The sequence below is a fragment of the Equus caballus genome, chromosome 27, assembly GCF_041296265.1.
Source record: "Equus caballus isolate H_3958 breed thoroughbred chromosome 27, TB-T2T, whole genome shotgun sequence".
NCBI lineage: Eukaryota > Metazoa > Chordata > Mammalia > Perissodactyla > Equidae > Equus > Equus caballus.
Genome location: NC_091710.1, coordinates 20824078 through 20844161, shown reverse-complemented (window position 1 = coordinate 20844161; position 20084 = coordinate 20824078). Strand labels below are relative to the sequence as shown.

At 49.2% G+C, this 20084-nt stretch overlaps 1 protein-coding gene across 13 annotated transcripts in view; it reads left to right on the top strand.

Annotated features, from left to right (window-relative positions):
* The first annotated feature begins 7547 nt into the window (after window positions 1–7547).
* IKBKB (inhibitor of nuclear factor kappa B kinase subunit beta) overlaps window positions 7548–20084 on the top strand; it is a 49337-nt gene continuing 36800 nt past the window's right edge. For 5 of the 13 annotated variants that reach the window (XM_070253368.1, XM_070253367.1, XM_023630673.2 and 2 more), the window contains exons 1-3: window positions 7575–8025; window positions 8635–8757; window positions 19393–19487. In XM_070253368.1, the coding sequence (XP_070109469.1) occupies window positions 8653–8757; window positions 19393–19487 (200 nt within the window). In that variant the 5' untranslated portion in view covers window positions 7575–8025; window positions 8635–8652. Of the gene's footprint in view, window positions 8244–8634; window positions 8758–9952; window positions 10022–19392; window positions 19488–20084 lie in introns of those variants that run through there. The other 8 variants (XM_070253369.1, XM_070253364.1, XM_023630670.2 and 5 more) reach the window with 4 other exon arrangements.

Here is a 20084-nt window from a genome sequence, read left to right as displayed (position 1 = left end):
GATGAAAGTTTGATGAGGAACTGGATATTTACACAAATCACCTTAACTACAAGGGGAAACAGTAACTTTACGAGTGGAGAAATCTGGCAGATTTCAAAGCAATCAAGTTGATCAAAGCGACCAAAGTTGAGTCCCGAGGAACGAGTGGGATGAAATGACATCAGGTGCCTCCTGAGAGGGTGCACCGAGAAAGACACAGCATCACTCCAGACAAACCCACACTGAGGTACATTCTGTGAAATAACCGGCCTGTGCTCTTTAAAAATGTTAAGGTCAGGGAAGACAAAGAAAGGCTGAAGAATTTTTCCAGGTTAAAGGAGACTGAAGAGATAGGACAACTGAATGCAATATGTGATCCTAGATGGATCCTGGACTGGGGAAAATAGCTATAAGGATATTACCGGAACAACGGAAGAATTTAAGTATTGCCTGTCAATCAAGTAATAGTTTTATTTGAACGTTAAATCTCCTGGTTTTAATAATTGAACTGTGGTTATGTAAAACAAAGTCCTATTCTTAGCAAATACACACTGAGGTAATTAGGGGTACAGGGTACAATGTCTCTAATGTACTCTGAAATGGTTCAGAAAAGATGATATGGGGGCTGGACCCTTGGCATAGTCGGAGCTCCACTCTGGCATCCTGGGGTTTGCAGGTTCAGAACCCAGGCACAGACTTAGCAGCACTCATCAAGCCATGCTGTGGTGGTATCCCACGTAAAATAGAGGAAGATTGGCACAGATGTTAGTTCAGGGCCAATCTTCCTCACAAAAAAAAAAAAGAAAGAAAGAAAAAAGAAAAGAAAAAATAATATGTAGATCTAGAGAAAATGATAAAGCAAAAGGGGTGAAACGTAAATAATTGGTGAATCTGGGTCATGGATGTACCAGAATTCCTTCTAGTATTTGTCCAAGTGTTCTATAAGTTTGAAATTATATCAAAATTAATGTATATGCTAGCATTGAAAGAGCTCCAACATGGGTTATGCAGTGATAAAGGGAAGGTGCAGAGCCACGCACGTATTATTTGCTTTAAAACAATATTCCAGAAATGTTTGACAATGTTGGCTCTTGGGGGACAGATCAGGAATCATGACCTGGAGAGAGAATTTTTTACTTTTCATTTTGTATCTTTCTTGCTGTTTGAAATTTTCCTTCCCTAGGATAGAAAATGTTCAACATATGTTAATTTCCTTCCTTCCTTTCTTTCTTCCAATTAAAATTCAAACGCCCCTACAAGGGGTCCCACTCACAGCAAAGGGGATGAGCTTGGAGACAGAGGTCCAAGGGAGAAAGGCGCTGGGTGCATGCGCCCAGACGGAGCGCCCATCCCCTAAGAAGGCACCAAGACCTGCTTTACCTATTTGGTGATCTGGCAGCCCGAGAGGGGCCGCAGCCTCCTGCCGAAAGGAGAAGCTGGGACTGGCAGTAGGTGGGACAGAGCCCCTGACAAGGGGAAGTGCTGAGAGCAGCCTGGGCTCGCATGGATTTGGGCCTGGCAGTTGAGTTGCAACACAGCCCAGCGCTGAGTGAAGGTCCCCGCGCGCGGGCTGTGAGGACTTGCGCCCCCTCCCTCTCCTCGGAGCGCCGCTCTGCTTGTCTCTGTTCCTCATTCTGGGCCCCGGCTCTGCGGGCTGGGAGGGGAGCAGTCCCTCGGCCTGGGCCGGCTCAGCCAGCATGGCTCTGCAGCCGCCCACTGGGCCTTTCCCAGGCGGGTCACATATTCGGTCATCTCTGGCCTGTGATGCCTCTGATGAGAAAGCCAGCCCAACCCAGCGGTCTGGCCACACCGTAGCGGTTCTCTAGAAATGGTGACTGAAAGGTTAAAGTGAGCCAAATTGCAAAACTGAAAGACCGCACATCAGTGGCTGCCAGGGGCTGGGGTCACGAGGTCAGGGAGGGGTGACAGAGAGCTCGCTCCAGGGAACCTTTTGGGGTGATGGAAATGTGCTATAGGGTGATTCTCATGACAGTTACTCGGGTGTATACAGTTGTAAAATAACATTAAATTGTACACTTAAATTCGTAAATTTTTATTGTATGTAAATTATTCCTCTATAAACCTGATATTTTAAAATGATCAAAATGAAGACAGACTACCTACATATCTAAATTATCTGACGTCCTCTAGTAATAAAATGAGTACAGTCTACAGGTCTTTTTCCCTAAGAATCATCCTCCCCTGACCTGTCACTTTTTGTCCACTTCAAAAACCCACCCACTGGACCAGTGCGAATGGACTCAGGCAGGCAGTTAGGAGCCGCAGTGGCAGCAGCAGAGAGGAAGACAACGTCACATAGGACCGAAAATGGCCTGTCGGTGTTTCTGTCTTCTAAGGCGAGGCAGAATTCGCATCAGATCACCACAGGTCCCTTTTTCTTACAGAGGGTGGTGGCTGGGCAGGGACAGAGAAAGAAATCACACAGCGTAGATGGCCCCTGTGTAGCCCAGGATTTTGGTCATGCAAAGGCGGAGCCCTGCGGGGTCACAGAAGGTCTGGAATGAATCCCGGCAGCCTGAGAAGCAGCAACTTGTGAGCCAGTCGATGGGTGTGGGCTGCAGCCTGAGGCTTTCGGAAGGGGTTGGAAGTGAGAGTGCGGTGCTGGCCCTCTGAGCCCTTGGCCCTCTGAGCCCCTGGCCGCCAGCGCCAGAGCAGAGCCGCTGAGCAGAGCCGCTGCTCTGCATCAGAAACTGGGGGGCTCTGCTTCCTTGTTCAGGAGCAGGAGGCCTGAGGAGCTGGGCAGCCTCAGAGGGGAGCGTTTGGTGGGGGCTAGGGCCCGAGGGTAGAAATGTTTACAACACTTGTGGTGCTGTGATGTGAATCCTTCCATCTCTCCAAACCTTTGGTGGAGTCAGTGAAATACCAAGTCCTTGTGTGAAAAATCATTTGGATGAATTCAAGGAGAAGGGATAACCGCCATGCCTGGGCGAAAACAGGATCCATGAGCCCATGGCAAGACGACCCATGAACTGATCAAATTCCTCCAGTACAGAAATAATCACAGGGCACCTGCTGGGCGGCCAGTAATGTTCGCTATTGTCACTATTACTTTACATGGTGGCCAGCACTGGGTGACGCATGGACAGTGGGACACAGGAGTAGTGGGGGAGGCAGGCAATAAACAGACCAATATGTATTGAAATCAGTGAGAGCCTCCTTCCCAAAGCTGCCGCTAAGGTGCTCGGTCCTTCTGAGGAAGCTGAGGCCACTGTGGGGTGGGGCCCTCACTTCATCCAGCAACTAGCACAGTGCTGGGCAGCTGCCGGGCTGGCACACGCCTTCCCCATGGCCTTGGCCCCTGAGACTGCCTACATCAACTGTGGGGGCCCAGAGCAGGCTATCCCCAAATATCCCACAATGGCACATTGATCATTTTGAATTCAGGTCACTTGAGAAGCAAAAAGGGCATTCTGGGCCTCCTGCCTCTGTTCCCTCTGAAAGCAGGAAACCAGTCTTCCATGGGAAACGCTCTGCCTGCATCCCCGTCCCCAGAGCCAGGGGATGCTGCCTGAGGAGCCACATAAGCAGACCTTGTTAACTTACTACCCCAAGCCTAACTTGTATTTAAATTCCTCACTAATTACCTACCTCAAACCTACATTCCTTTGTCCTGTCATTCCTCACAAATTTATTATTTCTTTATGTAAAAAGATATATTACTGCCTGCTTTGTTCACTCTTATGAATTCAATTGGGTTTTCTCCTGTTGATCTGGTTTTGTGCCAGTTTCATTACCCCTCCAGCCGTTAGAACACAAGAAGGGTGGAGAGGAAATTCCCTCCTCCCTGACACTATTCAGTCCTCATCCCGCGTGACAACTCAGTGACCGTCAAGGAGGACAAGATCACCGCCCTCATTCAAGTGGCTGGTGTCAATGTTGAACCTTTCTGTCCAGGCTTGTTTGCAAGGGCCCTGGCCAACATCAAGATCAGGAGCCTCTTCTGCAGCGAGGTGGCTGGCGGCCCTGCCCCACAGAATGTCCTGTCCCCTCCACCACTGCTGCCTCAACGGAGGAAAAGAGAGTGGAAGAAAGAAAGAAGAATCTGAGGGGCCCGATGAGGACACTGGCTTCAGTCTTCTTGATTTTGTAACATGTTCAGGAAAAAGCCCAACCCTTAAAAAAAAAATTAGTGACAAGAGCTCTGAAGGACAAGAATAGAGTATGGTGACAAAATTCCTGGTTGTGGTGGACAGGAGGGCCCATGTAGAAAGAGCGATTAAGAATTTCGCAAAAGTAGGAGCTCGGAATCCGAGATAAATAGGAAACACACCACCCACCTCACCCACCATCAGACACGACCACATCTGACACCAAATTCCTGGAGAGATGTGAAAGGTGAAGGACACGTGGACTTTCAGTGTAATGGGAGGCAGGGGTGAGCCCACTTCATCTGAATCACAAAAGACAGGAGTCTCAGCTGATTTCTGGGTTATTGCATTAAAAAAGCAACAGCATTAAAAACTACTATTCAAAAAGGGTTTAATAGGCACCCGGCTCTGTACTGGGCACTTTACATATATAATCTCACTTAAACCATATAACCACGAGGAGTAGGTTTTATTAGCCCCCATTTTACAGAAAACTGAGGCTCAACGAGATTCAGTAAACTGCCTGAGATCCCCAAGCCAAGAAAAGGCAGAGGCAGGATTAGAACCCATGTCTCTCAGACTCCAGACAACACGTATAACCAAATGCCAAAGAGGGCAGCATCACCAGTCTTTGCATTGGCCAATTTGCTCATTCACTCGGTAAATTTTTATTGAGCACCTATGATGCACCAGGTGTTGGGAATGCAGCAGTGAACACAATCTCTGCTCCCAGAGAGCTAAAGGAGCAGCTCAGAACGAAGATGAGCTACAAAACATACCTGCCCGGTGGTAAAACCGTACACAGCAGCCCGTCCACCGTCTCTCTGCCCCCGTGGGCTAGGCCACCGTTCCTTAGTGACTGCCTCCTCTCTAATTTGAAGAGGGTTCATTCTCACTATCGGGCTCTGCCAGCCCAGCCCTATCTCCCACCAACTCCCCTAGAAGAAAGGTGGATTTCTTCATGTCTTCCAACTAAACAAGTTTTCCAACTTTTCTGGCAGAAGACTTTTTGTTTGTTGAAGGAGCTAGTCTTGACTTACAGAGTCCTCTCTCTGCAGGGCAGGGAGAAAATTGGAAGTAATGAGAGAGTCGCTGAAGTCACTGAGCCAGAGCTGACTGTGGGCAGTGGGGGGCTTGGGAAACCCTCCCTGTTCCAAACGGTCTGTTTGAGTGCCTTCCTGTCTTTTGAGCTGGTTTCTCTTACTGTGACTCAGCTCCCAGATGTTCCGATAACAATCCTTTCCTCGCTCAAAGGAGTTCAGTGTTGCTATGCCTGGCTGCTGTTAGGTAAGAGAATAGAGTTTTCTCAATTGATGGCACAAAAAGACTGAATAGAGGATAGTTATCTTGGACCCTGGGGAGAAGGTTTTATTTTAAAATAAACCCCTTAGAAACTTTATCCTTATCGCTAGCGCAGTCCTACCTCCACAACAGAACCAATCAGTGCTGGAATTTTGTATTGCCTGCTCGTCCTTATTGCTCATCACTTAATGGCTTTCTGTGGATCTGACCTCCCTAAAAAAATTCTAGGTGCCTCTGACGAGAGTTGCATTGCTTGGCCCCCCCAGGTCAGCCATGCCCAGAGCTGTGCCAGGCACGCCGGCTGCTCAGTATTTCTTGACCACCCTATAGTCACTGCTAAATAGCACCCTCAGCCTTAAAACAGGAAGAAAAGGGAATATTTTTCTGCTGCATCTAAAAATATTTTTTGCAAACAGTCTGTTCACATCTCTAGAGCAGGACAGAGACCAGATGTAGGCAGTGGGCATGTCTTTTCTGAAGAGAAAACAGGGCTTAAGATGACAAATTTCTTGAGACATGATAAAACCCAGAGGCCCCTTCCTGGGCCATCATTCATTTTTTTTTAAATCTAGTAATATGTGACCTTATCAGAGAGATTTATGTTCAGTTGAAAACCAAATTATTTTGAGCTGAGCAAATGGGGACTGTTAAATTACGGAGTGGAGTAAACTTTTGGTATATCAGTGGATGTCTCACTAACTTTCTCAGTGACAGTGATTAAAGAGAAACCTTTTATGATGTCATATAAGAAATAGACTCGACATAGGGCCCAACTCATATAGGTGCTCAATAAATATGTTTTATCTTAAAAATTTATTTATTAAGCAAACACTTATATAGCATTTAGAATGTGTTGGGCACCATTCTAAGTGCTTTCCAACTGTTTACTCACATTCTTTTCTCTTCCTGCTTTGAGGCTGAGTGTGCTATTTGGCAGTGACAGTAGGGTAAATTGAGAAAAACCCAGGAGCTCAAAGTGCCGAGGCAGCCCCGGGCATCGTGGACCCATCTGTTTGGGCTGACGTATGTCCCTAAGCATCTCCTTCAGCCTGGGGCTCTGTGCCGGCAGGAGTGTCCCCTGTGTCAGGCAGGGCTCGCCAGCACCTCCTCTGTCCTCCACGTCCACCCTGCCAGTGCCTCCGCTGTCTGACCTGTGCCCTCCTGTCCTCCTGCTACCCTTAGGCTGAGCCAGATGAAACTGCTGATCTGTGTTTGCTGTGTTTCGACTGTTTTTGCTTTATAAGAAAACGACAATTTCATGCAATTCAACTGAATCCTGCCTACATTTTAAAGGAGAGAAATGGATGCTTGGAGCGGTCAAGTAACTGGCTAAAGTCTCAGAGGTAATCGACAGCAGTATCTAGATTCGAAAGCCAGTTCGCCTCCTCGTGAACTTCTGAGGACGCTGCTTTTAACCACATGTTCATAGCGTGGGTCCGAGAGCTGGCTGCTTGGGTTTGAACAGCAGATCACTCACTTACCAGCCTGTGACTTTGGATACAGACTTTTCCTCTCTCTGCTTCAGTTTTCTCATCTGTAAAATGGGGATAATAATAATCAGTATTGTCCAATTTGTGGGGTTGGCTTGAGGAGTGAATGAGGGTACCTAAGCACAGAGTTTAGACAGCACCTGGCACTCAGTGAGCACTCTATAAATGAGAGCTCTTATCTTTAGGCTTCCTTTAGTACTTTTTGTCCTGCTCCAGTAAATATACCAACACACACACACACACACACACACACACACACACACAACTCCTTTGTCTGCTAATATGATGCCCTAGGACTGAGAAACTCAGTAGTAAGAGACCTTATTATAATGCTAGGTAGGTGGGAGATGAACCCCTCTCCTCAGGGCTCGGAGCCTCTCACCATTTCCCTTCATCACGGGGACTGAAACTCCGCTTTAGGGTCACTCTGCTAGATTCCCCCCCCTTTCCTTTATTTTCTTTAAAGGGGGAGTAGGGACTGTCACTTGTAAGGAGTACAGCTTTGATTTATCATTCTTGATATCCAGCCAAAGAGCCTCTGAACCAGGGGAGCGCAGCACGAGGACAGGAGGCCAAGGGCGGTTCTTGGAAACAGTCCCTAAATCAATCCCAGCGGGGGCGCGGGAAATTCCACCGAGTTAAAAGTCTAGGAAGCGGTGTCAAGTTCACCCCAGGAGGGCCGGGGTGAGGAAATCCCCATCTCCCCTGTCCCAGAAACCGCTCAGGTTGAAGGCACTTGTCTTAAAAGGACTCTGGCGTCTTAGGGCTCAGCTTAGGGCTGCGCTTTCATCTCAGCGAGCACAGCCTGTTCAGTTTCGACCAGAGTTGTCTAGAAGCCACACACACCCTCCCAGGGTCACCTAGGCTGGGGTCCCCGGGTACAGCCGGCCGGCGCGGGCACGGGGCGTGGCCGGACCCCCGCCTCCCTCACCCCCCGACGCCGCGGTCCCTTTAAGACCCGGCCCGGCCCACGTGCCCGCGACGTCAGAGCAGGAAGTGTTTGAGGAAGTGGCTCTCGGCTGGCAGGTTTAAGATTCCCGTATTTTAATGTCTTGGGGTGGTGCCAGAGACCCCGGTGGTGCCGCCCAGCCCCCGCCTCCCCCGCCCCGGGGAGCCGCTCCCCCGCCCCGCGGCCCCGCCGACAGGTGAGTCCCCCGGGCGGCGCGCGGCCCTGGTGCCACCTGCAGACCCCGCGTCGCCTCTGCCCTGGCGGGCTCGCACCTCCCTCCTCGCTTGAGGCTCCTGGAGAAACTTATGTCGAGTTTAAAAGTCAGGGGTTCAGGGCGTGGAAGCCTTTCCCTCGTGCGGTTGGAGTCGGGGGCCCAGAACAGCCCTGGCGGGGGCTCCCGGGGGCGGCGTCGAGGTGGGTGGCTTTGGGAGAGAAACGTGATTCGGAACGTAGAGTCTCCCCGCCACCTCGGGCAGAATGCGCGTGGGGCGCGGCGACCCTGGCGGGGGTCCCGGGGGCCCCGTGTCGAGGTCCCGGGGTGTGGGCCGTCGTCTCCCTTGGGTGACTTTCCTCCCTGCGTGCTTCCACAGCCGCGGAGGTGGGGTAGGGGACGGCGAGGAAGACAAGTTTGCTACCCAAGCCGAAAACCCAACCAACCTAACTGGTTTATTTACAAAACGAAAACCAGCTCAGTTTCTTCTGCTCCCACACTGAGGGGCAATGATATCTCTCACCTTCTCCATCCCCATGACTTCCATTTTGTCTTAACCTTAACCTTTTGCCCCCCACCCCAAATTGCTTACAGAGTTAGCACGGCATCGCTATGAGCTGGTCACCTTCCCTGCCGACCCAGACATGTGGGGCCTGGGAAATGAAAGAGCGACTTGGGACAGGGGGATTTGGAAACGTCATCCGATGGCACAATCAGGTAGGGCTCTGTGCCGCTGGGAAGAGCCAGGGGCCGGCCGGGGAAGGGGTGGGGAAGACAGGCTCCTCTCTCCCGCCTCTGCCCCGTGCTGGTCCAGGCTCACCACCTTTGGCCATGGGCTTCTTGGGAGAGAGTGCGAAAGGGAGATGGGAAGAGGGCTCCAGGGCTGCTAAGCTGTCTCTGGGTTAGTGATCTCTGAGCTTTATTGACTATGCCACCTAAATAAATAGGAAAAGATTTTAAGTTTTCCGCCTCAATGATATATATTTTAAATTATCTATCTGTCCTGACATTAGACTGTCATGCGCTAATCTATTGTGTACTAATATATTACACATTATAAAACACACAAAAATAGAAAATTTTGAGCCAACCCTGATGGCCTAGTGGTTAAAGTTCGGCGTGCTCCACTTCAGTGGCCCCAGCCCAGGTCTGGTTCCTGGTGTGGAACTGTACCACTCGTCTGTCAGTAGCCATGCTGTGGCAGTGGCTCACATGGAAGAACTGGAAGGACTTGCAACTAGAATATACAAGTATGTACTGGGGCTTTGGGGAGAGGAAAAAAAAAAAAAACTTCAAAAACAGAAAAATTTAAAGGATGAGAATAATAAAATATTTGAAAATGTCTTAAAAATTAGTTTTTACAATATTTACTAATTATGATGTCTTCCCAGGGTTGTTTGCAGTACTTTGCAGCACAAAATATGGAGATCTACATGAAAGTGAGAATTATTGTTAAGGATAGTAGATAAAAATCTGTATTTCAGATAATTTTTATAATTTTGAATTTTGGGGACCAATTTCTTTTTAGATCTGGTGAGCCCTCATTGTTTTTACTCCTTATGTATCTGACATGAGTTTCTCAGCTTGGAAGTGTTGATTCTTCCATATTCCCGTTTGTGCAAGTGTTACGTGTACTGAAAAATCTCTGCGGCAGCCTTTTTAAGCCACTCGTCCATTTTATGAGAGTTCTTTGATTAAAATTGGATAATACAGTCCGTAATTCCACCTAAGCAGGGCACATGTAACCTTCAACATGTCCCCACAGGCCCCTGTCCACCCCTTGTCTTTGGAACCCCATTGACCTCAGGATACCTCAAGTACCAGAAGTGGCACTTGACCTGACAAGTGGTGTGAGGAGGGTTTAGTATCAGAAAAACTTAATTTCTTTTTTATTTTTTTGATTCCAGTCTTGGATAACCCCTGGAGTACATATACCCAATTTGGAGACCACTGCTCCAGGGGACCCTCACTCACCAAATAGGTGAGAGTAGCTTCCTGACCCAAACTTCAGACCCACTGAAGTCCTTGAAGGAAGGCATCTGCTTTTCAGTCAAGGGCTGCTGAGCGCCCTTTTCGACTGAAGGGATGGCAGATTGCAACCCACTTCCCAGGAGCCTGGCTGCAGCGAGCAGCGGGGGTCACGGAGCTACTGGCCAGCATGTCGAGGGTCATTCTGGTCAGCTGACTCCCGTCCTCAGTTTGTTGGAAGACATTCCAGGCCCTGCCCTGAGCCCTGTGAGCTCTGAGTGGGTGGAATGACCCCTGGAGGGATGTGGCAGCCGGAGCTGGAGGCCAGAGAACAGCTTTGCAGGTGGTAATTCCCATACCCGACTGGCAGGCTAGGATCCCAGCAAAGCCCATGGCTGAGGAGGCCTTAGAAGCGCAACTGGCTCAAATCTGTTCTGGTCAGAGTGTAGCCAGGAGCCCAGCATTGTAACAGAAGAGCCAGATCGTTCCATGCGCCACATATACCTGGTCTGGCCTGCTTCTAAACGGGCAGGGATTTTAGAGTTTTGACTACAACAGATATCTTGTTGCAGCCGAATTAGAGACATCTTGGTTTCCTTCAAAGAGAGTTCTGTCCGAATGTGCCACGTATCTGTCATCTCTGGTTCAAAATGGCCTCCGTCTGCTCTCTGGGCTTGGAAAGCTATTGTCAGAATTTCTTTGAGGCTTTATAGATATGGCCTAAGGGGGGTGTGTGTGTGTGTGCGTTTGGGTGTTTGGATTAGTCTTCAAGAATTAATACTTTCAAGTTCCTTCCCCTGTTCAAAAACCTTAATTTGTTCTTTATTTTAAAAAACCCAAAAGCTAAACTCCTCATTCTGCCGCTGGAGGCCCCTCCATGGTCTGGCCTCACCCTGTCTCTCTAGCATTACGTCCCCTTGTTGGCTCCCAACAGGTTGGTCGGCTGAGCCCTCTCTGGGACAAGCCTGTCTGTCCTGGACAGTTTTACCTAAATCCCACCCGTTCCTCTGGGACCAGCTGTACAGCTCCTCCTCCATAAGCCGTCATGGACTCCTTCGTTCCGTGGGAATTGGTTCTCCCATTGAGTTCCTTCAGCTCCACTCCTTTGGCACGCCTCGTGCACTGCCATTTTGTCTGTGTGTAGGCGTGTGTCTTGTCAAGGCTCTAAGTTCCTGGTCAGCGAGGTCTTTCTGGTTTTTGGTTTCTTTCAATTCCCCCATAGCAACTATCTCTATGTTACACACATATTAGGGGCACAAAATGATTCTGATAAATGATTTTGATAAAGATCTTTTTGGAAAAGAGAAAGAGCCGTTTGTCAGTAATTGTAATTGTAGACTCCGGCTGTGGTGAACGCGGCATGAGAGAGGGGCCCAGTGCAGCGAGACCCCGTGCCAGGGCAGGCCCAGTGCAGCGAGACCCCGTGCCAGGGCAGGCCCAGTGCAGCGAGACCCTGTGCCAGGGCAGGCCCAGTGCAGCGAGACCCCGTGCCAGGGCAGGCCCAGTGCAGTGAGACCCCATGCGGGGCGGGCTCAGTCAGGGGTGGGGAAGGCTCCCCCAGGAGATGGCTCTTGAGCAGAGGCTGAGGGATCGGTAGAAGTCAGCCGAGCAGAGAAGGTGGGAAGAGAGTTCCGGGCAGAGGGGGCAGCTGGTGCCGAGCCCCTGTGTGGGGGGATGCAGGGTGGGGGGAGCCGGCTGCAAGGGAGGCTGGAGTGTAGAAGGTGAGAGTCGGACCCTGCTGAGGAGGTTTTGTTTTTATCCCAAGAGCAACGGGGAATCTGTTGAAGGGAGGTGTGCTCTGACTGCGGGGACACCTCGGAGCGGCCCAGGCAGTGGTGGGCTGGGAAATCAGCTCTCTGAAAAGTCTCCCTGGTGGGGAGTGTTGACCGATTTTCACAGGGTAACTACTCCCAACCTGGCTCATTTCAAGCCACTGATAGTTTCACAACCAGTTCTCACCAAATTCCTGAATATTTAACAGTCGGCTTTCAGGGACTGGTACTGGGACACCACTGGCACTGCCCTGTCTCGTGGGGAGACCAGTTATGAAGCTTTTGGGGTAGTCCAAGTGAGAGACTGGATGGGCTGACGGCGGCGGAGCTGGAGGGAGCGGGCAGAGTTAAGAGCTGTTTTAGGGGTAAAACTGACGGGGCTTAGAGACGGGATAGAAAGTGGAGGGGCTGAGGGAGAGGGAGAGGTCCAGCGTGCACAGACACCTGGTGCGCGCTTGCTGAGCCTGGCTCAGTCCGGGCAGCTCTCTCGCTCCTCCTGGGCTGTTCCTCAGCTGGAAGAATCCCTCAGGCTGCTCGGGGTGCTTAGGGGAGGGTCTTTAATTGATGTTCAGGATCAGAACGGGAGCAGTGTGGCCTCTGGTGGATGCCCTCCTGCTCAGAGCCTCTTGAAGAGAGCAGCTGGGATGGGGTGGTCTCAATTGCTTAACTCCACTCAGGAATGGTTGTACTTCACACAGCAACCGTGGACCTTGTCCTGATACTCCAGAGATCCATAGACTTTATCTTGTCTACAAAAGAGAAAATATTTTTACTTTAGCACAAGAGAAATTGCAAAAAGAACCTATGCCTCTGTCTCCTTGGCCAGGGAAGTGACACCTAATGGTGAGACCCGTTATTTATTGAGCACCTACTCCACGCAGATTGGGCTAGCATTTTATGCACTTTCTCTCCAGTCAGCACAGTAATCCTAAAAGGACGTAATGCTGTCTTTACTTCCACTTTATAGCTGAAGAAACTGAAGCACAGAGAGGTTAACTCACTTTCCCCAAGAGGCTAAGCTAGTAAGTGAAAGAGCTGGACTCTGCACCTACATCTATTTGTGTCCCAGACTGCACCTCACGCCTTCCCCACTGTGGCTTGTAACTTCTCCATCATGGAGGATGCAAGCTTAGGGTCGCCCCTAGGACATTCTCAGGACCCCACGATCCGTCTAAACCATTTTGAAGCACTAAAGGAAAAACTCTCCTTTGGAGGACAAATATATAAGTTTTCCTCATTAAACAAGAACTTGAAAATAGGTATTTCCCAGTGAGGAAGGGCAGTGTAGTAAATGACCCACCTGTTTCCTGAGTGTTTTGGTCCTTTTGCCAAGCACGGGCCTGGACCATCTTTGCTATGTTGGTGTTTCCTTAAGTCTTCAGCCCAAGGGTCAGTGCAGTGTAGACAGGCTGATATTTTCAATAAGATCTTTGTTAAATACAAAGGAAGAAGAAAAGATGACCTGAGTGACCTCAGCCTGCAACACCTTTTGGGAATAAGGGGGAAAAAACAGAGCTTGCAATCACACACACCTAGGTTCAAGTTCCGGCTGTTATTGCCAGCGTCGTGGCTTTGGGCCACAGCCTCCCATGTGGATTTGGAGGATGCTAAGATATTGATCCCCTTGGCACTCAGCATGCCTCGGCCGGACATGGGGCGGCTGCTGTCTGGAAGCATCTGGAAACGTCCCAGGGTTCCTTGCAAATATCACATTCTCTGTGAACTTTGATGTGAAAGAGGCTGGGAAGTGCCACCGTAGGTCCCAAAGGATGAGTGTGAGGATGAAATGAGGTGATGTAAACGCTGGCTGTTATAAAGATATAAAAGGTAAGGGATTGTTAATTATCCCTTCTGTGAAGTAGTACTAACTTTTACTTGCCCCTTCAGTGGACAAGACTAAGTTCACTTCAGCTTATCTGTGTTTTGAAGTCTTAAAGACTTTAGTCAGTCAGTTCACTAAGAATTTATTGAGTGCTGGCCTAAGCTCCATCAGGGATCCATGAGGGAAGAAGCGGTGACCCGTCCTTAATGTGCCTGTGCTCTAATTGAGGAGGTAAAATGGAGACTTAGGAACATATCAAATAAGTCTAAATAGAAGCACTGAATTGTGTGGCCAGAATAATGGCTACTATTTATCACGAGTGTCCTGTGTCATTTGTGCTTGGTGCTCTATCCCTCTTGTCTCTCCTGAATGCTCAGTTTCTTGAGGAAATGGAACTTCAGCAGGATCTTGAAAGGAGGAAGATTGTAGATAGTCTGACAGGAGAAGAGAAGGCAATTCAAATGGGTAGGGCAACATCTGCCAAGGGTGAGAGAAAGGAAATGATACTACTGCAATTTACTCAAGGCCCCCTCTGTACCAGACACTCCATCTCATTTTAACTGACAACACCGGGAGGGGTAGAGTCATCTCCATCTTATGGATAAAGACCCAGAAGCTAAGGAGTGGGGCCAGTGTCACACATTTACCAGGTCAAGGATGAGGGAGTTACACTCTGACCTACTTCGCCCCTGAGCCCTCGTGGGTGAGTTTGGAGGTCGCTGTGTCCCTTAGATGTTTACACTGAAGGTAGTGGGTTGAAGTCAGAGCCCTCTCAGCATAGACTGGTCAGTGCTGTTGAGTGAGGGGCAAAGCTACAGCCAGCCCTGGACCTTTGACTCTCGGGCCTTGGTTCTGTCTCTAGGATCTCTCAGAGCCCAGCGTTGCCGCTCCTTTCAGAAACATTCGTCTTGGAGGGCAGGGCCTGAGAAGGAATGAGGAGGTTATTACTGGTTGCCCCCTTATACCATAGTGCCTAGAGGGTGGTTGCCATGGTAACAAGAGCTGGCTTTCGGAGCCAAGGCTTTGAACGTACCTCTTGGCTTCCTATGAGTTTCCCTTGGTCATTAAAAGAAAGCTGACTTTGGCAGGCAGGGCCAGCTCCCTCTTAGACTGGCGTTCCAGCGCACTTCTGCTGTGGCATCTGTTGGTAGCTCTCACAAGTCTGCAGATGTATCCCCCACCTCCATCTGCACCTTATAGTGCACTCACATTTATATACAAGTTTTGTGTTTTCACATACAAAAGGCAAAGAACCACAGAGACTCTAAGGACCTTCATAATCAACTGCATTCAATTTCTCCATTTTCTCAAAATACAAACCAGTTTTAAATTTTCTCCCACATGAGGAGTCTACTTACTAGACGTTGGATATGAGATAGTTCTGGCCAAGTGTAGGTTTCGGCAGAATTGAGCTGACCCTGGGAAGTTCTAGACCAAATGAAGAAAGGCGCCCACTGTTCTGAGTTGCATTACTGGTGAAGAACAAACTCCCCAGGGTTTCAAAGCCAGTATTCGTTGTCTGTTTCTGTACTGTTCAATTGAATTTTGCTTTCTAGAGCAGGTGTGTTTTTAGCAACAGAAAGTCATTGTTCAGGTTTCTGTTTCAAGTGAAACATACTCATGGCCACTGTGTAAGGAGACTTGAAGTGTGTCTGTATCTGTGGGACATTTCCAGGCTAGGAAGTTAGGAGTTCCCCTGCAGCCGTGGGCCTGAGCTGAACTCTCCAGTGATGGTCTCTGTGCCCTGTTATTCCACAACATGTTCAGTGCTGCTGTTGCTCCAAGCTCACTCCGCAGTCTGAGTTTGAGTATTGAGGCCAGGATCAAATCTTCAGTCTTTAATATCAGTCTGCAATATCAAAATCTATTCCTGGATTCTGGTTGGGCCAGGTGACAGCTGTGTGTTAGGTCCAGTGTTTGCACTGAGCAAAAGACTATGATTATCTACTATTATCTAATGTATAGAGACAGACCTAAAGTATTTTCTAAGTCACTTAGTATATCTGCCTTTCAGGTTTGATTTATCTGTCATTTTTATGAAGGAAGCATACTGTTGGTGGTAGGTGGAGTAATGGGACCTCCCGAAGATATCTCCATCCTAACCCCCAAACCTGTGAAGATGTGAGGTTACATAGCAAATGGGAATTAAGGTTGCAGATGAAATTAAGGTTGCTGATCAGCTGACCTTAGATGGGAAGATTATCCTGGATTTTCTGGGTGGGCCCAATACAACCACGGAAGTGATTAAAAGTAAAAGAGAGAGGCAGGAGAATCAGTGTCAGAGTGATACAATGTGACAGTGACTCAACTGGTCATTGCTGGTGGAAGGGGCCATGAGCCAAGGAATTCAGGCAGCCTCTAAGAAGCTGGAAAAACGCAAGGAAGCGCATTCTCTTTTAGAGTGTCCAGAAAGGACCACGGCCCTGCCAACATCTCGATTTTAGCCTGGTGAGACCATCCCGGACTTCTGATCTCCAGAACTGTAAGGAAACAAATTTGTACTGTTTCAGGCCACTAAGTTTGTGGCAATTTGTTATAGCGCAATAGAAAACTAGCACACTGTTCTGTGTATTGAAGTTAAAATAGGTGCAGATTTTTAAAATTCTTGGTTTAAACTCTCAAGAGTCATTCTGAGGTAACAAACCATGAATTGCAAAATCTTCTACTAAACTGTTACTTACAAGACTGTCCATTGAAACACTGCATGCTGGGGGGGCACTCTCGACAGTGCTCCCTCGTACAGCACAGCCCGTCAGCCTCCTCTCGGGTAGAGCTCTGCCTTCCACAGGCTGTTTCTGTAGCGATCCCGCCTAACAGGAGACTAGCATCTGTAACGTGTGTCGGTGTGTCGGAGCCACTGTTGACGGAGTTACCGTAGAACTGGGGAGAAATATTTGAGTCTGAACACTAATGGGAAGTGAAACTTGAAACCAAATTCAAATCAGTTTGAGAGCAGACAGAGGAATTGGGAAGCTCACGAGGTAGGGGGTGTAAGATTTTGTGAAGTGTAGCACAGTCTGCTTGTACATCGATTGAAGAACAGTGGGATTCTTTTGACATGTTCTCTAACTCTTGAAAACTGTTAGATGGACTTCTGCCCAAATTCACCTCTACAGCTGTGCTAATTGGTTCAATAGCAACAGGATTTACAATTTTTGAAAGAGGTCAGCTCTTCTTCAGAGAGCACCTCAGAATCTAGGCCAAAGATCAGGGTTCTAATAGCAAAGTAAGTGAAGGATACTTACAGCAGAACCTGGTTATCAACACCTACTGCTGCCATGGGCTGCACCGAGGAGTGTTATCACAAAAGTGGACATGCAGCTCCAGCATGGGTAAGCCGTGGAGACAGTAGGCTAAGTGAAAGAAGCCATCACACAAGACCACATACTGTATGATTCCGTTTGTATGAATGTCCAGAATAGGTTAACCTGTAGAGACAGAAAGTAGATTGGTGGTTGCCTAGGGCTGAAGGGGTTGGGGGGAAATGGGGAGTGACTGCTAATGGGTATGGGGTTTCTATGCGGGGTGATGAACATGTTCTAAAATTGATTGTGGTTTTGGTTGCACTATGAATACATCCACAACCATTAAATTATATTCTTTAAATGAATGAATGGTATGGTATGTGAATTATATCTCAATAGAGCTGTTAAAGAAAAAGTAGGCATGTGAGGTCACCGCATGACGGAGAGTTTAACCTCAGCAATGTTGGGATTTGATAGAAGCAACTTACGGGAGTATCTCCGAGGTGTTGTAAGTATCTCTTTTCTGCCATTGGACCTGTAAGGATCAGAAGATGCTTCTACCTTATTTCTGAAGCTTACAGTTCTTAAGTCAGTTTTAGGGATTGGTTTGTTGATCAGTGATTCAGTGGTCTTATTAGACAGCTTCTGCTCCTGTTTGGAGCCTTCCATTTCTCCTTTTTTTAGTGGATGGGTCCTTCTTCCTGTAGGGATCATGGCTAGCTTGGTAAATGTGCGGCTGCGATGAAGTTCTGCACGCGCACACTGGAAGGTCTTGCCACAGTCGTCACGTCTTTTTTAAATCCCGTTCAGTTCTATACGAATTGCTATACTTAAAAGACTTAATGATTCTTTTCAGTATGCATTTTCATGAACTGACAGAACAGTCTGACAGGCCTTCTGGGGCATCCTTCAATTGGGCAACAGTAGAGTTTTGGTGCCGTTCTGAAATCTTTTCTTGTTGTTGGATTGACCGTACCAACCTGCAGGCCGTGGCCCTTCCCCAGGGGCGTGCTGAGTATGGGGCTGGTGGGGAGGTTCTTGCTGCAGATGCACAGAATACACAGGATATTGGTATAGGGCAGCTTGCTCACTAATGGCAGACCAGCTCCCAGGCCACCACCAAAGCCACAACCAGGGGCAGCTGCTGCCCCTCACTCATCCTGGAGGCCCCCATGGGCCCAAGGAGGTGGCAACGCATAGTGGTGACCCCATTGTGTGGCCAGAGCACCCGAGGACAGAGCCGCAGTCCCTACTGCCACCGATGCTGCAGCCTCAGGGTCCGGGAGGATTTTTCTTGTCCGGGAGGACAGACCAAAAAGGGATTTTTGGTCTGTCCCCCATGGCTCCTTGATGCTGCCTAGAGCACCAAGGAAAAGGGAAGAGTTAATCCTCAGGACCTGGTCAGCCAGTCAGTTATTCACAAAAATTTTATTGATTGCCTTCTTTTCCATTTATGAAACGTGAGGGCATTGTGCTAGTTACTGGAGAAGAGGTTAAAGTGCATGAGGATGGACAAGCCTATAATTTAACAAAGAAAAGAGACAATAACCCTATGACCTACAGAAAATCAGTCAGGTGGGTATGGGCAATGAAGGGGTTACCTGTGTAGCGAGGGGGCAGGAGCCCCTGGCGGGGGAAGCCTGTGGTGCCTGTGCACCGTGCCAGCACAAGCGCAGACTGCAACGGCATGGCCTGGGCCCGCGGTCTAATCTAGCTGCTGGTCAGGCCTGGGGTGGAGTCCTGGGAGGTGACTGGAAAGGCAGATTGGAGCCAAGCTTTGGAGGATTTTAAATGCCAGGAGTACCTGCGTGACGTGGGTCTGCCCCCAGGAGTGTCACTGAACACCTGCTAAGGGCTGGACTTGGCTAGGGGCTCAGCTGCATGACAGTGGGTGTCAGTATTCCCATTTTACAGATGAAGAAACTGAGTCGGACCAAGGGGTGTGGTTAAGGTCACAGAGCTAGTAAATGGCCAAGTAGGAATTTGAATCAGCCTGTGTTCCATCTACTCGGCTTACATTCTCTCTGAAGAGACAAAACTCTCTCCAGAGAGAGAAATATGAAACATGGAGACTGTGTGGCACTGACTATGAGATTGAGCCACGTGGAAGTGCCATTGGTGCAGGTGAGAACGGTCAACAACAGAGTGTCACATGGTTCGACCTGGTGTGACAGCAGGCGGGCTTCGGAGGAATGGGAAATCTCTTGGGCAGGAATGGGAAATCTCTTGGGCAGGAATGGCCAGCAGAGGTTTTGTGGAGGAGGTCGGAACCGAGCAAGGCCTTGACGCAAACTCTGGATGGATGGAAATGAGGGAAGTGCTGAGTGAGAGGTGGGGATGATGGAGACCAGCCTGATGGGCTGGCAGGTGACTTGGGGACATCTCCCAGTGGACACAGAGGCGCGCCTCAGGAGCCTGCTGGCAATGGCAATCCCTGCTTTGGGCCTGCTGTAAAATCGGGAGACAGTTCTGGATGTGACCCAAGGCTTTCTCTTGTGTTTGGTTGTTGGTTCTGCTCATCCTCCCGCGCCTGCTCTCTCTGCAGGAAACAGGTGAGCAGATCGCCATCAAGCAGTGCCGGCAGGAGCTCAGTCCCCGGAATCGAGAGCGGTGGTGCCTGGAGATCCAGATCATGAGAAGGTGAGGGCCTGGTGCTTCGAGCTGCCGCTGGCGACAGGGCTGCCACAGGGGGTGCCAAGGGGCCTGCAGGGGCCGAGGGGCCATGGGACGTTGAGATGAAGTCCAAGGCAGTCAGCGGGGCTTGGAGATCTGGAGCAACGGCCCCACCTGCTGCGTCTGGAAAAAGAGAGTCAGAAATCTCAGTCCCTCAATCAGGACGCCAGCCGGTCTGTCCGGATACATGCCTTCCAGAAGAGTGGCAGTCAGTATCCAACGACTGACCTTGTCAAGGGCTCTTGGTTAGTTTTATTTGTTATAATAAATAACTTTAAATAGCTGTCACGTTGAATTTTCCTTTGTCAGCAAAAGTCCTTTTTTCCCCCATACTTCCAATTCCAAGCTGCATGTGACTCTCCACTGCTGTGAGCTGTTCCTGATCTTTCTTCCTCTCGAGTGGAGACAGGGTCTGTCAGTCCTCTAGGTGGATGCTGTCCTCCCAGCTAGTGAGGTGTTCAGGTAAACCAGCAACATAGTTAGCTCGGAAGACCTCAAACAGGTGCTCCGTCCATGAACCTGTTAGAGAGGGGAGCTGTTACCTTGTTGGCATCCAGTGCCCGC